The sequence below is a fragment of the Lonchura striata genome, chromosome 2 (assembly GCF_050655825.1).
Source record: "Lonchura striata isolate lonStrDom1 chromosome 2, ASM5065582v1, whole genome shotgun sequence".
Lineage (NCBI taxonomy): Eukaryota > Metazoa > Chordata > Aves > Passeriformes > Estrildidae > Lonchura > Lonchura striata.
The window spans coordinates 38,346,623-38,370,922 of record NC_140704.1 but is presented as its reverse complement, the minus strand read 5'-3'; the positions used below and the strand labels follow the sequence as shown (position 1 = coordinate 38,370,922).

Sequence of the window (24,300 nt, the reverse complement as noted above, 5' to 3'; positions counted from 1 at the left end):
AGCTTGGAGAAAAGCAAAATGAGGCCCGCTGTATAAAATCAACATCAATATTCTGCTTTCACTGCAAGGCTATTTTTATTGCCAACTATTTTAAATGTAACAAGATGGATATAGTGAAGCCACAGTGTAAAAGATGCAGCAAGAGGCTTCTGAATGGCAAATCTGAGCACAGACATATGAAAGAAAGGCCTTGAAATTTGGAATATGTTTGTATATGAAGAAAGACACAATGAAGAATTCTAAGTTAAGAAATGCATTGTTGAGAAGAAGTGAATAGTTCAGGCCTAAAGATAGTTTTTTAACCTGCAGTTGTATTATATGAGGACTAAGCAGCCTATGCTGCATAAACGCAAAAGCACTGTCCTGCAAGAAGTGCATTTATCAGCCACAGTGTTTTATTGAGTGCTTTAATAATACAAGTGTACATCAACTGATCCACAGTCAAAAGTGGCAGGTCCCTAAGAAATTTACAAGCACTTTTTTTTTTTGTTTTTTAAGTAAATCAAAATACATATTAATTTGTTCAATGCAATAGCCTTTTGTGTGGGAAACAGAAGGCTAGTGATAAACACAGTCTTAGTAATGCACAGTGATTCTTGATTTTAAGCTTTTATACAAAACTTGTTCCCAGTAGCATGCACCCACCATTAAAGACTTCAGTACAAAAAAATAACCCTAAACACTACATTTAAGTAGAAATGAGATATAATTCTGAATTTGTTTGTTTTCCCCAAAACCACATGAAAGAAAAAAAAAAAACCCACACATTAATACAAAGCTTTCTGATAAAGCTCTATACTATTACAGATCCAACATTCTTTGCACTGATAACCAAAATTCCCTTTCTACATTTGAGGGAAACAACTTTCAAGTTAACAGAACAAAAAAACCCAGAAACAATAAAAATAAACCAAAGTGAAACAAACAAACAAAAAAAGGAAGTAAGGACAACCTTTTGTCACAAAATGGTTCAAGATTTAATAAAAAATAAGAATGAAGGGAAGGGCTATTGATGCACTTAGTGAATGTGCTTGCACAGGTCCAGCAAATCCTAGAGAAGGTTCCTATGTGGCATATCGCTTGGTCCACTGTCTGGCCATTCTGTCGTGCTCTGCTCTGTTAGTCATGTACTGAGTGGCAATGCTTCCAACCAGGGGGTCAGCTGAAAAGGAAACACAAACCGTGAAACACACATCAGCCCCAGGAGGATGAAAAAGCTATTTTTAGACCCACATTCATTCAGTTCTCTTAGGTCTAACAAGGTGCCCACATATATCAGCCTTGTTTTCAAAGCAGGGAAGGAAGGAGATGAAGGTGGGATGGATGGCAATTAGCTGTACATGTCTCGTAAACATATAACTGAAACAATTTTCAAAAGTACTACCCCACAAAAAAAAAAAAGTTCTGATAATTTTATTTTGAGCTAAAACTCACCTTCAGGTGATGTAATTTATTTATGGTATTAGACTCCCACAACTATTCATATTCTCACTTAAGAAGAGTATAAGCTCTAATTCTGTTATCAGGTTGAATATTACTTTGGTTTTTTTTTTAATACTTTAATTTTAAATCATAAAGAAATGTAAGAATTTAGGGCAGCAAGTACTATTTTCAAAGGAAGAGAAGTTAATTCCAGACTTTGGGATTTTTAATTTAATTTATGGGATTTTTCTGAGCGTTCGTATGAATAGAATGCTGCATTACATGGTCTGGATCTATGAATTTCTTAATAAATAATTAATCAAAACCAATCAGTCACCTAAAAAAAGCAATCCAATACAAGACATTCCCATAAGTGACTGTATTTCATCAACAGTTTTCTTTTGCAGACAACATTTTTTATAATTTTAAGCAGACAAAATTTATAGGTTCCCCTTTTTTTGAGGGGAACACATGCTCTTGATGTTTCTGCTGCGACAGTAAATGGTCTGAGGCTGTACTCTACAAGTCCAGAGACACTGATACCACACTTTTCCCTGACTTAGGACAGAGGAAGATAACTTCTTGTGAAAGCCAGGTATTAATCAGCTTTGTTGTCTGAAGATGGTGCCACTGAACAATCTGTGCATCAGCTTTCTCGGTACAGTTGAAATCTGAGTGTGGTGCTTGCACTGTTAACCACGGAAATTCCTGGGACAAGATGTCAGGCCTTATGTCAAGCAGAGGAAATCTGGGCTTTTTGTTTGGTTGTTGATGATAAGAGTTTATGATAGGGGAAACATACTGGCTTAGCCAAAAATGGTTTGATTGGCTGACTGCCAATCCCACCGAATATTAGTGAGTAATATCTAATAAAAAAAATTCTTTTGCTTTCCATGCATAACCTGCACTTTCAGGAAGAGCCTGTGATTTGAATGTTAAGTTTGCAACTCCTAAATTAGTAGGACAAGTAATCACTGTGACTCCAGTGTACTAAATCCCTGAGTCTCAGCCCTGCAAGCACTTACTGCATGTGCTTACCTTTAATATCTTAATATATCCAGAGGAGGTCACTAAGGCCTGGACTGGATTATTTTTACATGCATGTGAGTAAAAGAAGTATCTGGTCTATGATTAAATTTAAAAGCTGTAGACTGGAATGTATATCACTTTTGAATCCACAAACAGGGAGAAAAACTGCATAGGGGATTATCTGAGGGATTTTGTCCCGTGCAAGTAGGAGGTTAACGGGCTCTTAAGTAGCAAAAAGTTATTTGTGGCTGGAATGAGGTTTGAGAAGCACTGCAGGGTAAATGGGGAACCTGAGCTCCAGGAAAGGACAACATTTCTCTTCACAAAATATTTCCCTAAACAGCAACAGGGAAACCTTGTCATAGTGTAATGGCAGCTTGGGGATGAGTGTGAGAGCACTGCTGCAAATTCCAACATCCTCCTCAGACACAAGGTCCCTGTGCAAAGAAACAATTCCACAGACTCATGGAGAAATGGAGACTAATGGTTGAACTTGAAAGGAATCTTAGAAGCAAAATTTGAAGCATATCCTGGTTTTCATGCTTGTAGGGAAAGGTGGGGTTTGGCCTTTGAAGCCTCAGGCTGGGAAGGGTTGCAGGAATATCACAGTATCACCATCTGGAATGCGGCAAGTTCTTACTGAGCTTCAGCGTGTATTTAAAGTGATGCTTCTGAGATCTTTATAAAACCTTGTATGAGTCAGTGAACAGGGATGTGCTGTAGTAAAGGTTTATCTAGCTCAAATCTGGAAGTTTTTTTCATGTGCAGGATAAATGTTTCTGCGAAAGCATGTCTTTCACATTGAGAGCTGTAAATTGATTTTCTTGATACATTGCATGAATAGTGAGGATCACATCATCATTCCCAAACCTGGATGATAATTAGAACGTTTGGTTTCCTAGTGTGGGGTTTCATCTATATCTCCTTTTAGGTGCAAGAAAGTATTTCAAAACCATACATCTTTACAAGGCTTTGGAAGGTACAGGCTCTTCCCCCACCTCCTCTCAGCATGGGACAGTGTCTCCTTTCCTTTGCAGTGAGAGAATCAGTGAGAGGCATTCTTGGTAAGGTATGGAAATCTGTTCAAGTCCAGTAATGTACAGAACTGGGCTGTTTATTTATCCATGTGTTCAAGCCTTTGTCTCTGCAGTCTTTTGTTTGGCAGTTGAAAGAGTGAAGGTGATGGCCTGTAAGATGTCTGAGATCTACAAAGCTTTTATGTAAGTGTGTAAATTCCTGCTGAGAGACCTGAGAATCAACTATCAATCATCTCAGGTGCTTCTCCCAAGCCAGTGCCTCCCTCCACAGGTGTCTGCCTGTATGAAGCAGGATTGTGGAAGCAAAGAGAGGTCCTTGCTTGCTGTAGCAAGAGCAGAACCAGCTGCACCCACAGCCAGCTGCCAAGTGAATGCTACTAAAAGGTACTTTCAGCAATTACAGCAACAACATTGATTTTTTTTCAGTTTGCTGTGTATTTTGTTTGTTATAACAATACTGAATAAAAAACCAAACCCACAGTTTGGGAAAGCCACTTTCTCATTTGAGAGGAATGAGTTTATTTCAAGAACAGAAAAATAGTTACTGACAGCAAGGCTCAGCTATTTCACATCTCTGTCAGAGGGTCTGGAGCTGTGTCACATGTAAATATTTATGAGGACTGTAAAAAGGGCACTTTAATAGGTGCTTGAAGAACTGGCTTATTTTAGCAGTTGCTGTGAAGCCATAAAGCCATCAGGAGGCACAACTGCTTTGTTTGGGAAGCCAGGACAGTTGGCGAGGAGGGAAATTTAAACTTCAGACCAGAACTGCCCAATCAGGGGCACAGCAGCCAATTTGAAGCAGCACACTGCATTTGTGCCACAGGATGTAAGGACAGTGTGTGGGCTCCAGAAATGCCACTGGTCCCTCCCTGCAGCTGTGTGGGCAGCTCCAGCCAGCAAGTCCAAGGAGACACAGCTCTCAACACTTCATGAGTCACAAGTCACCACTTCTGCGTAATGCACCATGACAGGCCGTAACACAGAGATTGCAAGATAAATTGAAGCATCGTAATTAAAACAATTAAAATATTTAACTCCCAACATGCACAAGCTTTTGTTATAGTGCCCAAGTCCTACAAAATATCAAGTATGAGGAAGAAATCCTACAAGTATAAGGAAGAAACAATGGTCCCCATTTACCTCCCTGAGCACCACCTGGTGCTCAGCTGGTCTGCACTGTTTAAGGTTATTGTGAAATATCCATTAGTAGGGCCAAATATGTATTTATAAAACAACCACTGCATAAACTATCTGAGTAAGAGATGAAAAGGAAAATTTGATCTCAAAATTCATAACAACATTTTTCTTTTGTTTCCATTTCTCACTACCACAAAGCTTTATTTTCCATTTGTATATATATCTGCGGTTTTAATCTTGATGCTAGAAATTTGTTTCTATAACTACTCAACAGCTCTAATTTTTACTGTCTTTTTTCCTTAAAGAAGTAGCATGATTCATCAATGAATCAGGGTTAATTTCAGAATTTTACTCTAAACAGGACTGTGTCCAAATGACAACAATTACCAGGGGATAGGAGCTATGCCAGGAATATGTTGGTGAAACAATCTTGTGAAAGAAATTAAAATAAACCCACAATAAATTAATTAAAAAGCTTATCTATGCAACTCATGGCCTGGCAAGAGATCACTAGATGTGTGGTGGCTGGCTTGAGAGCTGGGATGGCACCCTCTGTGCACAGCTCCTTCCCTGTCCTGTGGGCAGGAATGGGCTTCCCAGCCTTTGGGGTGCTGGTGGCTGTGCCAGCCTGGAGGAGCTGCTGCAACTCTGTGGACCCAGAAACCTTTAGAACTTGTAATTTACTGTTCCTTCTAAAAACCCACCCTGGGATGCCCCCATAACCTTTAACTTGTGTGAAGGAAATTTTTTATCCTGTATTCTGATTAACTCCATGTGAAATATTAACACACCAGGAATTACAGGATCAAATTTCACATCAGAGGACAGTGCATCAGTAATGAAAATATATTAAAAAGGCACCATATTATACAGGCAAGAAAAGAAGCTATGGTTCAGCAATGTAGTTTACAAGTAAAATGTCAATCTAAAGAACTAGACTATGAAAAAAATCTTCTGGATGATTTACAGGAAGACTGCAGCTGCTAAATCCCTCCTCACCCCACCATAGGTAATCCTCATGTTATATTAGAATTCATGAAATTGCCCTGTATTTATGTGATTTTGAAAGCTGGGTGAACTGGAGCTTGTCCCTAGCTTAAAAAGGTTGTATGCACTGCTCCACAATACCTTGTCATCTTCTTTTGCAGCCACTTAATATGACTGTATAAGGAAGAACATTTGTGTCTCATGTCTATTGTAAGGCTAATCAAATTTACAGTTCAATTCCAGGGAGTTAATGCTATTGGGGATTTGGATGAGCTGAGGTTTGGTCATTACAAAATTTCAGCTGTGTTTAATGCTAGTTAAACTGCTTTATCATTCAGAAGGCAGACTATAATTCTTCTTTAAAAACTACTTTCCCCCCAAATAAATGAAAATATATTGCTGCACTGTATTTTTCTCAGCTTGTATTTTTACAGCTATTTCTATGTCAGCAAATAGCAATTTCAGAGCAGAATTCATCTCCTGGGCTTTGCAATGCTCTTTTAAAAATACAGCAAACATACTCTAGTGAAATAAAAAACAGAGATGGTGTGCTTAACAGCTTGATTTCAATGTGCCTTCCCCATCAACCACACAATATGCAATGAAATTCCAATCGGTAATGCCAACATGGTTAAAGAGACACACATTTAGACTTAAAATGTACATTACGGGTGTTTGAATGCATTTTATATATTTTTATGAGCATTTATAAAGTAGAATTTTATTTCCATTGCAGTATTTTGCAGTTTTAACAGAGAACAGCTGATAACAGAGAACAGTTATTACATCACCACAAGTGGGTTCTCAGAAGATTTCTGGAGTACCTTAAAACCTAAAAACCACAGCCCTATAAAAATCTCAAGTTTCTTCAGCCAAATATTTAGAACGTACTTTTTTTCTTGGTCCAATTTAGATTCAGATTTGTATCAAACTGTAAAGAGCTGGGCTCCACCTGAAGAGCAGAACTAAAAGTGGAAGAATTTCCAAAGGTTATGTAATTTGAAAGGTCTTATTCCTTCTCCTGAACTAAATGACTTCATGCTCACAGCTATGAGAGCACCCCATTGAGAGGCTGTACTGAAGCAGCAGTCAGCAAAAATTAAATGTTTCCTATTCTTTGGACAGGATGTGTGACATGAAACAAAGAAGTAATTTTCTAGTTATTTTAACTTCAGTTACACATTTAGAAGAATTTTTGGTTTGGGGAATACTACTGTTTTTTGTTCATTTCTTTTAGGACAGCCTCTCTTACCAGATATTATGTTGTATTTATTTTTCAATTAAAATGTGGAGTGCTTGAGCTTTTTAGGGAAAAGTCAGTGTGCTCTCTATGTTATACACAGGATACCTGCGTTGGAGTCATCTTTATGCAGCAGTACAGGCAGGATAGGTTACCCCAAAACCAAACCTCCCCATGAATAAAAGTTCACATTTTCAGTAACTACATTTTGTTTGGTGCTTTCATAGCAAACAGCAGTGCAGGACAGAATATATTCCCACACTGGCTTGCAGTGAAAACCAAGATTTTGGAATCCAATTTTTGTTGGTTTTAATATTGTACCAATGTTTAAGATTCAAAAGGCAAACTAAAGAAAAAAAAATTAAAGTTAGGACTGGGACAAGCACAGAAACTAACACTTCACCAAAACCACCTGTTTACTTAACAGCAAATGGTGACAGTTTGATTCAAACCAAAACCACTCTTAATTTAAAAATTATTTAATATGTAATTATACTTTCTTACTTGTTTTCAATGGTATCCAGGTTAGTGTTACAAAAAGACCAGTCAGTGAAAACTGCAAAGGCAGCAGTGAGACATGCTATACCAAACATGTCGCAGAACAATTTAGTACTCCAAGAGGAAGGGATTAAGAGAAGATGAATTGTTTGTGAGTAATTTTATTTATTGTGTCACTTTGCCTCAGGAAGTTTTCATAGTTAGCCACATATCACCTGCTTCTAACTCAGTGAACTCCTAGAAGACCATGTCAAGGATACTGTGAGTCTTGATGTAGAAAATGAGATATGTGAAATGCATCACAGCATCCTTCAGTGATCTTAGAGCAGCAGTGTTGCTCTCTTTTGCTATCATTAATAATAATGCACAGACTAAGTAATTCTTTGAGGGCAGAGACAGGTAAAGTGGTCCACTGAATTACTCCACTAACCCTTCACCTTTGAAAAGAGTGCTCAAACCCAGGGCACGAGTGAAAAGGAGCGCGGCAGTGCTAATCCCTGTTTGTGCAGCAATAAAACGAGCTCGCGGTTGGGAGCCTGATCAACACACGCGCACGAACTGGAACAACAGAGTGATTCAGGGCAGAACAAAGGGTGGTAGCAGGGCTCTGAATTGCTTTACACAGCCTACAAGCTGAACTGCAATTTATTCCTGACTTTCACAAAATCACAATTTCAACTATCCACATAGAACGTATTTAACCATCTGCGGGGCTCTTTGAAAGCAATACAGAAGAATGATAAAGTGATCAATGAACATTGTATTACAAAAAGAGAACAAATAAAATTAGTTTTTCCAGTAAAGAAAAATGGTTGGCACTAGAGAAAGGAGCAAATTCCAGAAAGATCAAATGTCTACTAGGAAAGAAGTCAGTGAAGCTAATATCAATTTTAGAAATTATAGTTCATGGTAGAAACATATAATGAAGTCTGCTTCTCATTTCAGGAACTAGTTTTACAGATTTATGTGCTCACTTCTCAACATTCAATAGAGACATTCTAATATATATAGAAAGAAAGTCAATTGGTCTTACAGTGGTGCCTTAGCTTCCCATCTGTGAAGCCGGACTAAAGCTCTTCCATCACCCAGGCAAGGTATCTACATAATTTCATAAATGTGGCTGTACAGATGTATATCACAAAAAAGGCTGCCACCCATGACTTGACTCTAAATTTTGAGCACTGTAGACTTGCCAGAAATACATTTGACTTCTGTTAAGTTTGCATAATCAACGTGAGTTGATTACAATGTCCAAACTGTTGTCTCAATAAAAAAAATGTTACCTATCTTCAAAAATAAAAGAACTCTGCAAATCTAGTTTAGGAAACATCCATTTACTAAAATATCCATTTTGTAAGCATGGAGGGAGAAATTCATTCCTCTCTCTAGACTTATGTTTGATTGCTGTCAGGCTACCTACCACACGCTGGTGTGAAATATGAGGCTGCCTAAGAAAAAGATGTTTCAGAAATAAGGAGTATTATCTGGCCCAATTTTATTAACGCAGTTCTTAAAGGAAAGTGTTGGCAGTGATTCATCTCTGTATCTTGCCAAGGGAAATCATTCTTGCTTAAAGAGAAAGATTTTTTTTTCAGTCTTCAGTTTTTAGCAGGATTTCTATAAACTTCACTGGCTGACTGGGAGTTAGCTGAGGCAATCAAAGATCAGCAAGGCACAGTGTACTGATCTTGAAGAGTTATCTTTAATTAAGGAAGAACATGCACCTATTAGATGTGCCAGTATGCTGGAACAATTAAAATTCTAAAATAACACACTTCACTTTGATGCTTGGATGCGTCTCAATATTAAAAGCACAGATACATTAGCAATGTGTCTGCTCATAATAACTTACTCAATTGAGAAGCAGTCGTTGCTATTAGAAAAAAATTAATAAAAAGGCGTTAGCAACTGTAGAACTTAATTTGAAAGACATTACATGGCATGTGGTTTGATAAAATTTGAAGAAGCTACAGCAATATGCATTTACCTTGTGGAAGATGGTTGTGAGTGGATAATAAGAAAATCACAGCGCTCGGATCTCAACATGTTGTCAAGCAACCAAAACACTAAGACCCATAATTAAACTGGCTTTTATCCATAGGGTCATAACTGTATTTTCAGAAAAGCACTGTGGATGTGATTTTTTTCATGTGTCTGAAGATTCTTTAAGAGAGGGATAGCTATTCTGTAGGAATGCTCATGTCTCTGGATTTTTCTCTCCTTATTTCCCATTAATCACCTCCTCCAGGCAAAGGATTGACCTATGGGTCTTACATATCCTGAGCAAACAGTTTAACCCCTAAGAAACTGAGGGTAAAGCTATTCTCTGTGACCATGCTTTGTGAGGGGTTAGACATCCTGTAATCACATGTACCAAAGGTAGACTGCTCTGAAAGAAAACCAGGAGCTCCTATAGGATCCACTTACCATGTGGACTCCCAGAAGACAGGAAGGGAGGAGGTGTTACTGCATGGTCTGGTCTTTTAGACACTGAGAGACTTCTAGACACTAAGAGAAAAATGAGTCCTGAAGATATTTGCACTCTTAGAAGAGTGTTTGAATGTGAGCAATATCAAAAATCTTGAAACCTGCTCTTGAATCCATCCATTTATACATTTATTGCAATTCATCCTTAGAAAATAGAAAAGCCTACATGTGCTTGAATGCTGCGTATTTTGGTTTAATCTGATTTTCCCCTTCTTGTCCAATTAAATCTCATCACTAATTTGTCAAATTTAAATCCAAACCTCATTATTAATTTGTCAAATTTAAATCCAAAACTGCTATTAAGAATCCTATAAAAATGTCAAAAGAATACAAGATGCCTTTATTTACAGGAGGTGGGGTTAGTGGAGAATTTTATCCCTTTTAAGGCTTACTAAATGAAACTCATTCATAGCCCAGGGCCTGAAATCCCTTGGCAGGTTGAACATCCATTGGAACAGGAATTGGAGCTTAAGTGTGCCTTGCATGAGCACACCTCCTACTGTTACCCAATAACACAAAAAGCAGTCGGGCCTCTCCATCCCCTACCTATACAGGTAATGACTGGGTAATCAGCACATGAGTGAGAAAATAACCCCATTTTAGCAACCAACTGGACTATCCACTTTTAGAGTAACTGCAGAACACTAATACAATTATGCCTAATTATGAACAGGTTCTAATAGGACTAGAAGGAAAAAACAGGTTAAACAAAATAAGTAGCACTCATCATGAAGGTAAATTCTACTCCTGGATTAGTTGCAATGAAACTACATGGCAACGCTGAAAAAAGATTGAATTTGTGATATTTTACAGCGATAATTTCTTATTTTGTAACTATATAAGTTAAAATAACTTTATTTGGAAATCTTATCTTTCCTGCCTGAGGGGTCACATTGACTCCAGTGGCATGCCTAACTAAATGGTAATCACTTTGCAAAATGATTTCAGACATTGGCATAAGGAGTTCTGATACTGAGCCGTAGAAAAAAGCTGCTCAAGGTAGAGATGGAAAAGACACAAAAGGTCATTCATTATGGAATTCCTTCTGCTAGTATAATATTATGTCTTACAATAAGTTCCACTTTCATGCCACTTTATGCAGCCACTTTATCTAACTGATATTATAAAAACCCAAGCAACAAGGATTCCAGCCCCTGAGAATTTTCAGAAATCAAATTCATCTTGGAGTTGTAAATGCTCAACTCCATAGAAGGGCCTTTTTCTAAGCCTTGTATAGATGGAAAATTCTACAAACAATTTACTAATCAAAGTTCTATTTCTGTATCCCACATGAATATGAAATTTTACAGTACAGCCTATCCTTAAATTTGGGACAATTGCACGATATATTTTGGTATTTAAGTAGCTGTCTACAAGTCCATCTAATGCACCTGAACTTAATTTGCTGTGAAAATAGGGATTCTGAAACACACACTGCATATAATTTGTTTTATTTGTTGCCTTTGATAGATCTGCAAAACTGTAAAAAACAAACAACCGTTTCCTCCTCCCCTGCTGAATAAAATAGAAAATTAGCCATGCAAAATACGAGAGACATGTCTTGCAGCAGTGTAAATCATCTCTGAAGGTAGAATCTGGATGACTCAGGAATACTAATTTCTGAAATCTTACACAAGAAAGTGAGAGACTAAATGATTTAATAGCTAACATATCCAAGCTTATAAATTTTGCTTTTCAGGACTGACTCAACATTCTTATTGTGAATCTGTTTGCCAAATGTAGCAGGCTTCCTTTCAGGAGCTTAAGGCACGCGAAGCAGTGTGATTTCTATGGTGAAACAAAAATTAATTGTATTTTAGGAACAGGAAAATCAGTCTTAAAAATAGTCATGCTAATTAGGTTCCTGATGGTGGTTCATAGGCAGTTAGAAATGTATGGCAAGAAATTTGAAAATCTGTCCTTGCCTTCATGTTAAAAAAGGTACACAGGGAAAAAAGAAAATCAACAAAAAACACAAAACAAACCCCCACTTAGAAAAATGGAACAAAGTCTAAATGAAAAATCTGGACTGTAAAAGCTCAGCAGGACTGATGCCAGTTTACTCCATCTGAGATTTGAGCTATTTTTATTGACTGGGAATAATTAATATTGGATTAAATTATTCTGAAATTAGAATGTGATGTCTAAATCTATTGATTTTCTAGTTTTATGTATTTTTCCTTTAAATGTATACAGTTATATTAGTGAGAAAAATACATTCAGTAGAATGGGTTAAGCCTGCAAGTGATGTATCTACTTCATAAAAAAAAATTCCAATGTGATTAAAGACGTCTCTATTGGCAGAAAAAACCTGCATGAAACAAATAAAATATATTTAATGACTGTAAAATATTAGAGTGTATTTTAAAATGCAGTTTACTTTTTATCTTGGAACTCACTGAAATTAAGCTGGAAATCTGTATTTAATATATAAGAAATAACAAATAACTTTATTTAAATACTTCACATTGTTAAACATTTAACGTTGCTGACTTATTTTGGTCTTGGTTCACACAAAGATTTATTACGTGTATTCACTAGAGTATCTGTCTTCGCTCTGAGCTAATGGGCATAGGAAACCTCCACTGGTAGTATTTTAAATTTCACGTGTTTATTGGAAAGAAAATGAATTGTAACCTTTTGTATTTGTAGCATCCATCACTCATGAATTTTCTCAACGACTTTTAATTTAATGATGGTTGAGCCTAAGTTTAAAGAAACTGTGCAGAAACTTCTTGAGCAGAAATCAACCAACTTTTAAAAGCCTGGTATGTATATTTAGCATAGAGCTTTTACAAGTTTCATGCAAAAAAAACCAAACCCAAAACTCAGGTGTATATTTTTCCAGTTTATTCTAGATGTTCTAGAAACTCTTTCTGAGGAATAAAAATGAGGAACAGTTAAGTGTTGTGACAAGACTCTTTTCTTATGAGTGCCAGTTACATCCCTTTACATTTATTTCTTGTCACAGATGTACAAAGCTTCTTTACTGATTTGAATGTTAGTCAATCCCTGATTCAATCAGATGACATTTAATAAACTGATGGTTAGGTATTATTATGTCTGAAGCTCAATTTTTCTCACATCTCCTAAAGCAAAAACAAATTAGGAGCAGAAACATTATTAAAAAGGACAAGAAATCATTAACAGTATGGTCAAAGCTTTTCCATTTAAAAATGGTTGAAATCTAAGGTGATTTCTTTGAGAAGGAAAAAAAAAAAAAACCACAAAGTAAGATGTGACAGGTCATTTGGTAAATAAGATTAAAAAAAAAAAAAAAAGTGGTCTTCTTTCTTTTCCATGGCAAGAGAAGAACACAAACAAAACCCCACCACATTTAGCAAAAGTTAAAAGGAGATGCTTCATATATCAAATTGTTAAGCACACACAAAACATAAAGTGTAGAAATACTAGAAAGTGATTTAGTAAACTCAAAAAAGAATTAGAAAATTTGGTAGCCATGCACCACCTGAGCTACCATTGCAAAGGCTGTACTGCTCATCCTTCAACACATAATTGATTCTTAGCTGTAGCTAGGAGGGAATTTCCTCTCCTGTGTATTAGTGTGTGAGTAAAGTACTTTGAAGGATTTTTAGACTTTTCTCTGAACCACTGAGGGATGAGCAGTTGCAGGCAATGTACCTGACTCAATGAGGAGCACTGGTCTTCTGCTAGAGAGTGACTGTGCTCCTTCTACTCATTATTCTTTGCAGAGTTCCAGATACATCAGAATAAAAAAAGAACAGGGTAAGTGTGTGTGTGTGACTGGCATCTGGAGCTACAGCTAATGACTTCATCATGCCTTGGATACCACAAAATCCAGATTTTTTTTTTTTTAATAATTTCTACCATTCATTTTCTAAATTACATAAACCCACCAATTTTCTCATGTAAATATTTCTAGACACTTTTCAGAAAAAAAAGAATTAAACAGACTGTAGACTTCTGAAACCATAATGGGGGGGTTTAAAATGAAGTATTTCTAAGCAATTTTACCTCTATAGTTGTGTTAATCTTTTTAATGAAGTTTTGTGAGCTTTGAATAATCTAAATCTAAACACACGAAAAGCCTCTATGTTCACAAATAATGTTCTTCTACACATAAGGTGTTGTCAAAGTGCAACTGAAAAGAGCAATGATTTAGGCCAACATCAATAGTAATCCTGATCCAAGCCTCCTCCCCCTGCACACATAATTAGGAGATATTCCAAGACATATTTTCCTGAGAACTACTAAAGGGATGACAGTTCACAAATGTTTTCCCTGCTGTTATAATAATCCCCACAGCCATGAGTTCATGTTGAGGGGACTTAGTCAACTGATAAGAACAAATCTTGTAACAGTTTCATCAGCTTTTCATAGCAAAGCAAATTAATTCTATTTCAATGCATTTCTATATGCAATTTTCATAATGTGCTGCTGCATTTCTTGCATTTACATCTGTTTAATACCATGTTTATAGATCATGTCCAGAGTTGAAGATATATAGGTGTATGTGTCTGCAAATATTTAAAGACCAGATGTATAGCAAGTCTCTTCCTGGCAGTGCTGAGAGGCTCCTAGTGAGACTTCAGATGTGTAAATCCCATGGGAAGTACTGAAAACCCTGCCAGCTGACAGTCAGAAGCTTTAGGTGCCTAAATGCCTTTAACATATTGGTACTGTGTGTTCAGCTCAGAAAATGAGAAGCTGTAAGTGATTCAAACTATAGAAGTAAGTACTGTATACACACTACAGCATAAGTCATATAGTACAGTATCTTTTAAAAGGAATGGAAAGAGAAAGCACTGATGAGCTACCAAGAAATTGTAAATATCAGCTCCAGATTCTATGATACAATCAGTGCAAATATGTAAATTTACATATGTAGCAGGTTCTGCAGAACAGGGAGAGGAACATACAGTATTTATAGACACACAAGTACTTTATTGCAAAAAGAACTTCATCACAGTTGATGGGATCTCTTTTCTCATATTTTTCCCACCTTTGATGTAGTCATTCTACACTCACTGAGAGAACAAACTCCATCAGTTTTATGCTGGATTTTCCTTTCATGCTCCCTTAGGACAACTTCTTAGGATGGTCTTTATGCTGAACACACATTTGCTCTGCTCCCTGTCCAGCAGCACTGAGGCACCAGAGCAACCTCGCACTGAGCTTTGTCTTTGCTGAGCCAGAGCCTCCTGAGTGAGCTCATCCCATTTGGAGACAGCTCATGTCAGAGATGTAAAAAGGAACAGAAAGGTTATGTTGCAACTCAGAACAAACCAAAAAACATTACTCCCTGAATGGATTCCCGGCTACTTTAACTTTCATTTACTCTGTGTTACTAGTTGCCATGCTTGAGTGACATGGCATAGAGTATTTTCCTGCTTCAGATACAAAGAAAGTGTTTTCCATTGTGCTGAAACAGCCCAGAAACCTGCCCACTTCCTGACAGAGTACAGTATACATACTCTGAAGAAAAGGGAAAAAACAGCTCCAAGCTAAGGAATATAAATACTCTCAGACAACAGAGCAATTTCATTGTTTACATGACCCTCTGCCGCTTACAAAAAGGATATATGGGAAAATGAGATTGTTTTGTTTTATGTCTGATAGTACCGTGTTGTGACATTGCACCTGGTAGCCTGTGGGTGCCAGGAAAGAATCAAAGTAGCAGGGCTTAGCCAGCCTCACAAAATGGGACAAATTTATATTGTTTTACCAACTTAAAAGTATTTCAGTCATTTTCCAGAATATTCATCACAGTTGACAAACATAGTCAAATATGGATTATTAAAGAATGAGTATTTATAATTTTAATGAGTATTTATAATGAGGACTTATAATTTTCCTGTCTTCTATATGTCTTGACAAAAATGTTCCAAAAGGAAACAAAATTTCACTAGAAACCACAACAGCACATACTTGGGCACAGGAAAGCCTAAGAATCCTTTTTGATAAGCTGAACAAAGCTGATAAGATGTTAAATGAGAAACAAAAAAAATCAGATTGGATTCTGAAGCAGTTTCTGATCGTAGCAAAACATGCAGATTATTGCTTGAGGAAAAAAAAATACAAGAATGAAGAAAATGAGAAGTGGCTCATCCCTTGAACTTGCTGTCATCCAGAGTTTCTAAATTCACTTCACAACTGAGCGTGAAGGCAAAAGAAGGAATGATAATTGGGAAATCTAAAAAAACAGCAGAAGTTCACACCTGATGTGAACTGGCACTGACAGAAAGCCTCTGCTATGGGGAAGCACCAGATGAAGAGGAACATGGTACAGGCTTCCTGCTAGATTGAGATATATGGAATAATGGAGAGGAACATGCTGCTGAGTGGTGAGGAGCACGGACCTGTTCTTCATTACCTAGGGCTGGGTAGCTATTTTAAAAGTTGGAACATGGAAGCCAAATAGCAGAGCTGTGACCACAAGTCAGCCAAATTCCCACTCAGAGCCAAATGCTCCAGCATGGAACAGATTTTATTATTACAACTATGTTACATTTTCCTTTATTAAGCTGCCTTGGATTTATTTTAAACTTTTTTTTTTTTTTTTTTTTTGACAGGAAACCCTAAGTATCACAGTAATTCTGAAAATAGATCTTTTTTATTGATACAGTGGACATCTATTAGTGTATTAAAATGCACGCTGGTATGGCTGGGGCTTTTCTGGCTGCAGAAGCAGAGCTATTCCTGTGGAACCTGATGCATTGACACACACTTGGTTTTTAAGTGGCTGTGGCAATTCTGGCTCTTGGTGCCCCTGTGCCAGAGATGATCAGCCCAAAGCAGCGTCAGGAGCATGGAGAGTTCAGTGGGCAGCAAATTGCAGCAGCCTCACTCCAGCTCCTTTGGGAGATGCCTTTGAGAGAGCTTAAGTGAATCTACTCCCCTTTGTCTGGGGTGTGCAGAAGACAATTCCATGGGTATTGTATTGTAGATTGGGTAGTCCAGGTATTTCTGTCAATACCTTATGCAAATTTGTAGAGATTGTGGAATTGCTACGAACAAACATTCAGATGCAGCTTATGTTTCCCAAGTACCAACACAAATTCAAAATGTGGAGATGCTCAAAGCTTTCTAGATAGCAGATCTATCCATGTTGCACTTGGATATATGAACCCTGGCTGGAGCAATTCCAACAACTGGATTTGGGATGGCTGCTGAAGGATGGGACAGGGCAGTGGCATTGCAGCAGGACACCAACTTCTCTCCAAGAATGTATACTGCTGCCTAAAAGGCAAATGGGCTGAGAAATCACTAATTCAGTTCCTTCCCTTGCATGTTGTCTGACTTAAATCTCCCCACCTACTCGTGTTTTGCAGAGGTTCTGGTAACAGCAGCAATTCCAGCAGCTTTGTAGCAGGGCAAATACCATTCAGGTTTTTAGGGCTTTTAAGATTAGGTTGAAAAATCACACTCCAAAGTGCTGTTTTAGATTCCATTGAGGATCAAAGATATGCATTAAATTACACTATTGAATCCTTTTCTGCAAAAGATGACAGAACCAGGATTTTATACCCTCAGCAACAAGAGTACAGAACCTCGCACACCCTTAGAAAAATGATAAGAGAAAAAAAAAAAAACAAACAGGAAAAAGAAAAAATAAAAAAAGGAAAAAGAATAGTGTAATAACTGAATCCCATCTCTAAATTTTCTTAAATTTAGTACCTTCATGCAGCTGTATGTAAGGGTGTTAATATCTTTTGTCAGACCTAAACCATGACAAAACACATGGAAAACATGTAATTGTAACAGGAAAAGAACAATAGCATGTTATCAAAATTTGTCTGTTATACCTACTCTGTGATAAAAACAAGAGGTTTCTAGGGAAGATAAAGGCAAAATGTAAGAATGACTTTAATGAATAAAGCTTAAAAGTATGTCTTGTGTCCCTTATAGAGACGTAAAGATCCCCATAACTTTAGGATCTTTGACTTGGCTTACCTATGCTTAGATAAATATAAGTAATTAAAATGCACAGCCACAATATTTCATATAGGTTAACAAAGTATGAAGCCATCTAGTAAATTCATGATTCATGGCAGTACTTGTAAAAAACAGCACATCTACTTCTGACTGAGGTACAATATATTTGAAAGCCACAATGTATGTTGCAGAATTTTTTAACATAAACAGTCTGCTTTTCAGAAGTGCTGTGCAACTGCAATGACTATAAAAATGGATGGGTCTCACTTTGAAGTAACGTAGTGCTACTTGCCCAAAGTAATATAGTACTACTCATTTATTCTCATAAGTACATTTATTGTGAGGACACGCATGCTTCAGTCTCAAACTACATTCACAGCAAACTTTATGGGTAACACTAAACAAACTGCCTCACACTTTCTGTTGAGTTCAAAAGGTAACCAGACAAGCATCTCTACACTGATAATATGTTAGTCACTGAAATATCTGAGAGCAGAGCAACCAACTTGACTAGTGCTGACCCCAGTGAAGTGGGTACTGCAGGCAGTTTTTTGAGCATATCCTTTGCCAGAGGTTAATGCAGAGGTTTTGCCCTTACTAGCAAAAGCTTTTTCTTTCTTTTGCTCTTCCTTTCTTTTTTTTCATTTTTCCTTCTTCCTTTTCCTCTTTTTCTTTCTCCACCATTTCACTCAATTGGGTTAAAAAGCAGACAACGAGTGAAAATGACAGGGCTAAGACAAATAACCTTCAGTGGGGCTGCCAAGTGAGATAGGCACATCCAACAGGGAGCAGTAAATATTTCCACCTGGATGACGGTGATGATGAGCAGGTTAGTCTGTCTAGCTGTGCCTCATGCCCCAATGAACTCCAAGAGTCAGGAACATTCAGAAAAGATGAGTGCAGTGAGGATGAGCAGGGGAACAGAAAGTCTCTCTTACAGAAGGAGACTCATACACACAGGTCTAGTAGTGTGCATCAAATAAAGACAAGAAGGGAACAGGATGGTTCTTAATTAGAACACCAGGAGTGAAAACCAGAAAAATGGTCACTTAAGGTATAGGACAAGACTTGCTTAAAAACAAGTGGGTATAAAATTCCTGCGAGTCAGTCAGGTTAGGAACCAGGCAGAGGTTTCTAAAGAGCAAAGCAAGTAGGGCTCTGTAGAGCTCTTCAGCAGTTACTTTGGCTACAAATGTTGGATGCCTAATATATGTGGGAAAGGGGAAAGCAATATTGTGGCTGGCCGCCTCTCAGTGTGCCACTCATCCTCTGTATGCACACCCTGGCACATCCCCATCTCAGGAACACACAGAGGGGCATGGCTGCCTCGCAGGGAAGAGAGCCAGGAGCAGCAGCAGAGCATTTGGTTCCAGAACGTCAACTGGGGGATAAAATCACCACTGACTGTGGAACTTGCACGTGGGGAAAATGGTAAGGAGCCAGAGCTGAAGGATGATACCAGAAAGGAAGAGGCTGATGTGATGGAGAGATAGGCTTTGTTCTGATGTTCTAATCAAGGCTTAGCTGCATGTTTTTAAGCAGACACGATTCGATGTTAAGACTGTTCAGACATTGTGGATAATCAGGCCAGCCAAGTTCAGATTTTGAATGTGAAGAAGAAAACCATGCAAAGAAAAGTGTTGCAGTGTTACAATTTATTTTCTCTGAAGCATTTGCAAATGATATTTTTCCTGGGGCTCAAGAACCTTTGTCAAGGCCAGAATGGCAATGGTCAACTGAGAAAAATTAACATTCTAACCCAGATCAACATCACCAGCTCTGTAACTAGAAAAAATAATGAATTTGCTTAGCACTTCAGACTCAGTAAAACACAAAACCTCAGTGGCCATCTGCACTTAAAAGCTCTTTGGATTAAGGCAGTGTGGAAATTTACACTCTTCAGGCTGCGCTCAAACACTTAAAGTATAGTTGACTTTTGGTCCAAGCAAGACAGGTTTTTTGTAACTTAATATATTTTCAAAGCAGGGAGTATCCACACATGGAGTAACTCTGCAGTGACTAATTGCCCACACAGGCCAGCCCTAGCAGCTAACACTGGAAGCAGGCATTTTCAGCACTCAAGCATAAAGCCTATAAACATTCACTCAGTCACTCTGTCTCTCTGTCTCTCTCTCTTTCATGCAGGTAAAGGTATTTATCTGGTTTTGTGGGGCTGCTCATTCAAATGCCAAAGTATTTACAGGACTGGAGCCCTGATTTGCAGAAAGGGACGTGTGCTGTGGCCTCGAGTACCACCTCAAAGAAAAATATTAATGCCTGAAGTGGGCTAGTGTATCCCGCCATCTCTCCCATCCCTCTGATACCTTTGGCTCTCTTGCACTCGCAGACAATGCACATGGGTTCAGTCACACACAAACCCTACAACACTCCTTCCCCCCATGGAAAAGTCAGCCAGCTGTTACAAAATTCAGACCTTTCATTAACACAGTTTAGTGACTGATACTGCCAAGCAAAACAGAGACAATTAATAATAATCAGGACTGAAGGGTCTGCGACAGCTTATGAGTAAAGGATTGTATTAGTTGTTTAAAAAGGACAAACTTGCTCCTGCCTGGAGTGATAGGGAACAAAGGGCGGTGATGTATAACCAGGGAGGAAAGAGACTCTCCGTGGCTTTTGTAGATTACTGTGTGAATGACAGGAGCGGCAGGAGCAAACACCTCTTTTCATTTGCTCAGCCTGCTGGAGAAGAATAGCAGCGCTTGCCAAGGAAGCTGCAGCTGTGCTTCGGTGCTGTTTAATCACTGTGTATGACTGAGGGTAAATTAGCTACCATTCTTACTCCTATTTGTTGTTCTAATGAAGATTTGCATAAATGTAAGAGTAGGGGGTAACTGATATTTGATTCTTCGCTTCAGAGGGCAGGCAGGATGGAAGACTCACCCATCCTATGTGTTTATGTTTGTGGGAGAGTCAATGTTGCCTTTCCATTTGACCTGATCTGCTTCTGGCTGATGAATGGTGAAAAAAGAGTTCAAAATTGCTTATCAAATCGAGACCCCTGTTGTGTTTCTGCCTTTAGAAAGGGGCAGACTAGTAAAATGAAGAGAAGACTGAGAGATTAGAAAATTACTCCCAGCTGTAAAAAAAATATATGCATGTTTCTGCAATTACTTATTTGTCCATATATATATATGTGATATATTTCAATGGCATATATGTCAGTGACATATCCTTCTATCCATCCATCCATCCATCTGATGGTAAGTAATCAATAATTTTTTAACGATAAAATATCACAAAAAATAATAGGACAGGAAGTACACCTGCAACATATCAGGCAACATGACAAAAAGTAAGGACTTGTAAATTTCTGCAAGTGTTCTATTGTACATCACTAACATTCAAAGTTCACTTTTAAATGAAAGAATATCTATCATGAAACAGGCAATTTCCAAGGAAGAAGAAAACGACTCAGCACTTCAAAAATACCTGCTAACAGTGCCTTGTGAGACTGGGATGCAAATTAAGAAACTGTGTTAATTCATCAAAAAAAAAAGAAAAAGAGAAAATTTTACCATGAAGCAGTGACAAAATCCAAAACTACTTCATAATTAAAGAGAAGATTTGAAAATGAAACATCATAAAATTGTTTTATTTACTGTGGTTATGACAATGCTTATGGTTGCTAACTGAAAGAGACTAAATGGAAGAACTTCCCATTTTTGATGTGTTAACTTGTTCTACATCGTAATACGGTATGGATAACAGTTTTCAGTATTCCTCTTACATTTGATATACTAAAACTGTTGTTTGACAGCATCTGTAAGGATTTAAGATTGAGAAGGCAGAAGTAGTGAATTTCTAAATTTCAAATCACTGCTGGAAACTGTCCAGCTTTCAAGATGACTGTATCCCTCCAAAGAGTATCTGTATCCCTATGAGAGAGCATGTATTTACTGCCCTACACAGCTTCTCAATCCCTGCACAGCTTTTCAATATCTCTAGCTCTTTACCTGGTCTCTAAGACACATGAGCAAATATTAATTTGGTTTTTGTACACTTCTGTCATCTATCTGCCTGATTACCTACAGACACTTCTGCATATTTTTGGCCAAACACTAACAGAAATCAATCTTTCAGAGACATTAGTAGAGAGCGTCCAATCCACCTGAAATAAATGTGCCTAAAATGGTAACACTCACTCCACCTCTCCGCTGAAAGGAACACTACAGGTTTCAATGTTCTATACAGCAACAAACCTACATGAAAATAAAAGCAGTCAATCACATTTTTGCCTGCTCTCACCTTATTTTGAGTTTTGAAATATTTCAATATTCTATTACAGCTTTTGATTCAGCCCCCTGATTATGCCAGAATCTCACATTCTGCCTTTTTCAAAGCAATTCTTAGCCCTTTGGGCAAATTAAAAATACTATTGAAGTGTATAATAAAAAACAAACCAGCAACAACCCTCATGACATATAAAGAGATCACATAAATTTTCTTCAATGATTTTTTAGTAATTTTTATATGTTACGGTTTTCTAAGGCTACAGTCAGAATTATGTGTTGGTAAATAGGGTAAGAGAAAGTGGAAATTACAGATCTAGTGGTCAATGGCATAAAACAAATCTAAAAGAGCTGAGGGAATAGGTTAAGTGCTATGCTAGTTAATAATAAGAATGACAGCTTGCTTTGAATACTCATGCTGACTGTCCAAGATATTGAATAAACCTCATTTAAACCAATTTTCATTATTTGTAGAGTCTGCTGTAGGCATCTATCATTGTCAGTGCTATTAATATTCTTTTCAGAGACCACATTATCAGCATATTTAAACGAAAGCTTTCCTTTTCAATATTTATTAACTCATTAATATTTCTTGGTGGTAATATCCTGGTTGTAATATCCAAATTACGCATACTAAGGTGTTTTCTACTGATCAAACTTTCTGAATTAAAAAACAAAATTATTCTCCAGTACGAAAACTGCACTTGAGCTTCTGAAACTCTGCTTTCTTTTTATACTATTTATATGAAAAGCATTTAAAATTTACTTTTTTTTTTTTTTTTTAGTAGGAACCAGTAAACCAGAGCACTGACCAGATACTACTGAGCTGACCAAATGTGAATGATGAATGAATGAGGATATGAAAGTTAATTCTTCTTACCAGGGTTACAGTCTGTGAGGAGGGAGCAGATGGAGAGGAGAACTTTAGAAATGGTTAACGCTGGACTCCAGTTGTCCTTTAAGATGTCCAGGCAGATGACGCCTTGGCTGTTAATGTTACAGTGGTAGATCCTTGTCCGGAACGTGACCTGGAACGGAGAGTGTTTCAGTACAGCAGCGTTCAACCAGCAACTACACAACTATTAAGCAATGAAGAACCATAGGAACAAACACTCTGCTTTCCATGCTGAAATAATGGGACTCTGCTACTCTGGTTAAAGACTGGGCAAGGCAAAAGAAAGGAAATAAATTCTGCCTCTTGCAGCTGTGGCCAGCAGTGAAACCAGTTTGTGCAGGATGAGAATGGGACACGTTTCCTGAGCTTCCTCCTGCCTTGGTCTTATCAATCTCATTATTTTGTATATGGCCAAAAAAAAAAGCAGTTCCAGCTCCTGATCTTGACAATGTTCATAACTCAGGTCCACAGCTCTTTCACACTTTGAAGGAAGTCAGAACAAGATAGATTATTCTACTGTCTTCATCTGTCCATCATTTGACACAATAGATTAAGCTGTAAAAAAAATTGCAGAGGCATCACAGCAGTGACTCCTGGAAAAATTGAAGTGAAATATTTTTGAGAAAGGCTGCTCAAATAAAATTATTTTATTTCCAAATTTCAGGCTACATTTTTATCTGTAGAATTGTTTACATACACCTTTTGGGTTTTTTTGTAGTTTATTTTTGATGATTCCTGTATCTATTTTATATGGTCTTCCCAGTGATCCCATAGGTAACAAACCAAGGAGATTATTTTAGCCCAGAATAATGTCCTACTTCTTCAAGGTGAAGACCCAGGCTTTTTATTTTAAAAGAATAGGAAAGTTCACTTCATATTCAGAATGAATACTGGGGCTACTGGATAAGAAGGGACAATGTGAGAAAACCACCTCTTGGAGGTCATCAAGGACTAATTTCTCCATCAGTTCTACCCAAATGGCAAGTCACACCAAGATGGTTTCAATGACATGTTCCTAAAATCTAAAATTAAGACATACAACTTCAGACATCTACCTCAGCAGTAACAGCCCTGACAGGAGAGGGGCTGGGCAGGCAGGAGACAACAGCAGGCAAAGCAATCTCTGACTCAGGGAAGCTGTGCTCCTCACTCCACTGGGACAGTGCTAATGTATGCTGAGGGTGCCTACAAACCCAACCCTGCCCTACCACAGATAAACCCCTGTCTGGAGAATAATGCAAACTCTGACAGGCACTCTCCTCTTCTGATTTTCTTCAGTATCAGAGATCTCAGTGATCTGAGTGGGACTACCAGGCCACTCAGCAAGCAGAAAAGAGAATACAAGTGAAATAATCACTTGTATTTAGTATTATCACTAGTTTACTTCTATTAAAA

General features: G+C 37.7%; 1 protein-coding gene across 2 annotated transcripts in view; it reads right to left on the bottom strand.

Annotated features, from left to right (window-relative positions):
- Nucleotides 1-373: 373 nt before the first annotated feature.
- The window catches only part of LOC110474601 (ubiquitin-conjugating enzyme E2 E2), a 200,422-nt gene continuing 176,495 nt past the window's right edge, over nt 374-24,300 (bottom strand). For both annotated transcript variants that reach the window (XM_021538105.4, XM_021538108.4), the window contains exons 5-6: nt 22,891-23,038; nt 374-1,162 (exon numbers count right to left, since the gene is read on the bottom strand). In XM_021538105.4, coding sequence (XP_021393780.1) covers nt 1,065-1,162; nt 22,891-23,038 — 246 coding nt within the window. In that variant the 3' untranslated portion in view covers nt 374-1,064. The remainder of the gene's footprint in view (nt 1,163-22,890; nt 23,039-24,300) is intronic.